Source organism: Dipteris shenzhenensis, chromosome 16 (genome assembly GCF_047967505.1).
Source record: "Dipteris shenzhenensis isolate YYH24624 ecotype China chromosome 16, Dip_SZ_1.0, whole genome shotgun sequence".
NCBI classification, from domain to species: Eukaryota; Viridiplantae; Streptophyta; class Polypodiopsida; order Gleicheniales; family Dipteridaceae; genus Dipteris; species Dipteris shenzhenensis.
Window position 1 is genome coordinate 40,833,914 of NC_141611.1, and position 3,652 is coordinate 40,837,565.

General features: G+C 47.0%; 1 protein-coding gene across 1 annotated transcript; it reads right to left on the reverse strand.

The window, feature by feature from the left end:
- Nucleotides 1-208: 208 nt before the first annotated feature.
- LOC147892956 (two-component response regulator ORR3-like) lies at nucleotides 209-2,674 on the reverse strand. The gene is made up of 5 exons (XM_087386741.1): nucleotides 1,950-2,674; nucleotides 1,485-1,612; nucleotides 1,293-1,370; nucleotides 1,133-1,203; nucleotides 209-972 (listed from the first exon to the last, which is right to left on the reverse strand). Exons 1-5 carry the CDS (start codon nucleotides 2,128-2,130, stop codon nucleotides 741-743), a joined length of 690 nt encoding a protein of 229 aa, XP_087242867.1. The 5' UTR covers nucleotides 2,131-2,674; the 3' UTR covers nucleotides 209-740.
- Between the last annotated feature and the right edge of the window lie 978 nt (nucleotides 2,675-3,652).

Below are 3,652 nucleotides of genomic sequence, written 5' to 3' on the forward strand. Positions count from 1 at the left end.
CCTTATAAGCTGAAAGAGAGAGTGTGAATCAGAAGAGACAGAGAGAGAGAGAGAGAGAGAGAGAGACAGAGGAAGGGACAGACAACCCAAGGAAAAATTTGCACCTTCTCGCATAGTAGCATAGACATGAAATTCATATTATAGAATGCAAGGCACAATGAGAAAAGATGAAAAGAGTAAATGTAGGTATTGATTGGGTTAAAGGGAGAATGTCTTTCTTAAGACTCAAGAACGATTCTCCCAATGTCATCTTTTCAAACTGCAAAAAGAAACCATAGGTTGTTCGAACACTGCTCCTCACAATTCCAGCGATGAGGAGTTCCAGATTTCAGCAATTCGAGACAAAACTTTTTAGCTTTGAGTAAAAAAATCTTTACATGACTATGTGTCGAGACCATAGATTGGCAAGCTAAATCCTTCCCAATTACCCCCGACACATTGGATACAGGCATTCTTTCCGAGGCCTTGTTTCGCTGAACCTTAACAAAAAGGTATGTTACTGCTCAGTGAGCCAACCCCCACCAGACAACCTGAGCAAGCTAAGCTTTTAATGTACAATACTGCCTGACAGGACTTATATTTTTTCTTTTTTCAGCAGAAATACTACTGCTCTTGTAGTCGTCTTTTGCTATACATTAGAGCGACTGGCCTCAAAACGAATCCCTTTCTCATTGGGAAGGCCAACTAACTGCCTTGGCTAAGCTGCACTACATAGTACTTCCAGCATTTTGATTGGCATCTCATGGCACCATCAGACCATTCAAGCGGGTCCGTCTGTCTGAGTTCTGTGCCTGCAATCCTTCTGAGGTAACTTTTCTTTTAGAGCACGGAATCTCAGGCTGATCAGCAGAATTGATTCTGAGATTGTTTACAGAATTAACTTTAAGCTCGCGCACATGCCCTCTTAGTCTTTTCACGTCCGCAAGCTGGACAGGCTTCAGGAGAAACTCTTCTGCTCCCTCTGCTAAACACCTGGAGACGTACAAAGGGAAATCTATCAGCAAAGGGTAAGGAATTTCACAAGACGACTGTTAGCCTGACTGCACAAGATTCATCAGAAAACTACGCAACGAAGAGCTGAGCACAATATTTAGACGTTAATCTGCAAAGAGCAAAGGGTAAAAACCATCACCTATCGATCCGATTGGGAACATTTTCGGAGGACATAATCACGACTGGTATCTCCTTCAACGCAGAAGTGCCCTGGTCAAGAGAAGTCAAAAAAATTATTTATCCAGATGCGAATTAAATCAAGACATTGGCAACATCCTGCAAAATTCAAAGGAACTCACCTTGATCCTTTTCAAGAGGTCATAGCCGGTCATCCCAGGCATGCAATAGTCAGTTATAATAAGATTGATTTGATATGCCTGCAAAGCAAGGCATTTCTTCAAAACAATTTCTTCAAAAGAAATCCTTCCGAATACAAAGCAGAATTGGTAACAGGTTTAACATCCACAATTTGTTCAAAGAAAGAAGAGTACTTGACTGAAGATGCTGAGGTCGGCCGAAGGCGGGCAAGAATCAGGGCTTACATTCACGGTCACAGGTCCGACACTTTCTCCTACACCCAAAATCTCCAAGGCTCTTCTTCCACTGTCGACGGTTGTCACTGAAATGAGTTAACAAAAAAACATGTATCCAGGTCAATAATAGCCAACTCAAGATGGAAAACCAATTACTTTCAGATCTAAGCGTGCATTTTTAACCGAGCTCGGCAAACAAGGACTGCTTCACATAACTGACGCGTCCGTTGCTAACTGTGCCACGAACCTTCTGGACGCAGGTAAAGATCGACAATTACACAGCCCATGCCGATCTGCAAGGGAATGGGATCCAAGAAGCAAGAACTGGGGGACACGAAAATCGCGGTTGAACTTCGGATTGCGACGCAAGATGCAGATGTCCGAAGAGACTGAAGAGATGAATAAGAGGAAACGAAAGCATACCTTTGTAAGCCGATGTCTTCAACAGTTTTTCGATCACTTTCCTGTCGATAACACTGTCATCCACGGCAAGGACGTGGACCTCTGGCGCCCTCATCTCCGGACTATTCAACGTTTCGGAGAGCTCCGGCATCAACCCAGTGTCAAGCTCTGGCTTCGCGACACCGGAGACGTCGCTCACCATTTCACAAAATGCAGCGGCTTCAGCCACTGCGTCCCAGAGAGCGTTGCAGGCGATTTCGGCGAGGACTGATACGAAAATCACCCGAACTCGCAAAAAACCGTCCCAGAGCCCGCGCAGTCAAGTCTTCGCAGCTGTGCGATTTCAGCGCTAAGCTGTGGATTTCCAGGACATGGGTAGTTAAGCTGGCGCTGAAAGCGTGAATTCTAAAGAAGGCCGAGAGGACTCTGGCGTGATTTGTAGAGCCGAAGCTGCTCTCACGGAAGCTAAGCTCCGGCGCAAAGGTGATGTGGGCTATGAGAGATGAACAATCAGGGGGGGGTACGAAAGACGAAGGAGGCGAGCACACCGAAGGCGTGGCGATGGGCGCATGCGAGGGGTCGTCCGGCGGGAGGTACGGGAGGGGGTAGGGGGAGAAAGCAGGGGAGATGGGCAATGCGAGAAGCGAATTGGGTAGCGGAATCTGCGATTTGAAGGGGAAAAGGCAACAAGACGAGGGAGCTTATGAAGCTTTTGGGAGGAGGTGGCTATGGCGGTTCTGCGAGCCCAAACTGCCAAAAGTCGAGGTGAGAGAGACGACCCAAAAGACGGCAATGCTTCAGTTGGACGGTCAACTGGCCACTCCCGGTCAAAGTCCCCGGTTGACTGGCTACGTGCCGGGGTACGAACGGGCATGCGGGGGCCGACCCACCGGAGACCGGTCCAACCGGTGCGCCGGTCACCGGGACCTGCGGCGTTCCCTCGGCGGCCACCGGCGCAGCCGGTGGACCGGGCCGGATCCCGCCTGGGGCCCGCGGATCGGCTGCGGATAGCGACCATTAAATGGGCCTGCCTGCTAAGCCTCGGATTTGTCAGCCTTAATTTGGCGGGTTCCGTGGGCCGCCTTTTTTAGCGGCCGGAACCCAAGCCAACTAGCACCTGTGCCGCTATTTTAAGCGGCCAAGCCGCTAATTTAGGTCCTCCGCTAAATCCGGCGGACCTCCCCTGAGTCATTTCGCAATCGCCCCGAGATTTGGTGACGTAATCCTGGGATTATCATCAGCATGACTGCGTTTTTGTCCTTTTCTTAATGCGGTTTTTTTTTAAATTCCTTTCTCCGTTAAATGTACAGAGAAACTTTTTTTTTGGAACTTTTTTGTTTTTTTCTCGTATCCGTCTTAATATCCGAACTTTAATTACTTTCCATTTCTCCGTATCTTCTACATATCCCCTCTTTTATAACTTTCAACGTTTACCCCCTATTTTTATTTGAGCCTTTTAAAAAATAATTATTATTATTTATCCCTATTTCGAAAACTCTTAACGTTTGCATTTCCCCCCCCTTCCTTTAGTTTAAGTTTTTTTCAAAAGTTGGTTTTCAACGCTTTTTATCCCACTAACATTTCCAATGGACTCCAAGGAAGACCACCACCCTTGCACAAGCCTTTCCTAAAAAACTCAGGCTAAGATTGCCTTTACCATTCCAAATTTCGAGTCTCCTCTTCATCAAAAGTTATAGATCATCCCTTGAAAATTTCTCGTCTTC

Coding starts and splice junctions, on each gene's coding strand:
- LOC147892956 (XM_087386741.1), bottom strand. CDS start 2,130: ATGGTGAGCGACGTCTCCGGTGTCGCGAAGCCAGAGCTTGACACTGGG. Junction 1,204..1,292: donor ACCTCTTGAAAAGGATCAAG/GTGAGTTCCTTT, acceptor TCTCTTGACCAG/GGCACTTCTGCGTTGAAGGA. Junction 973..1,132: donor GTTCCCAATCGGATCGATAG/GTGATGGTTTTT, acceptor GTACGTCTCCAG/GTGTTTAGCAGAGGGAGCAG.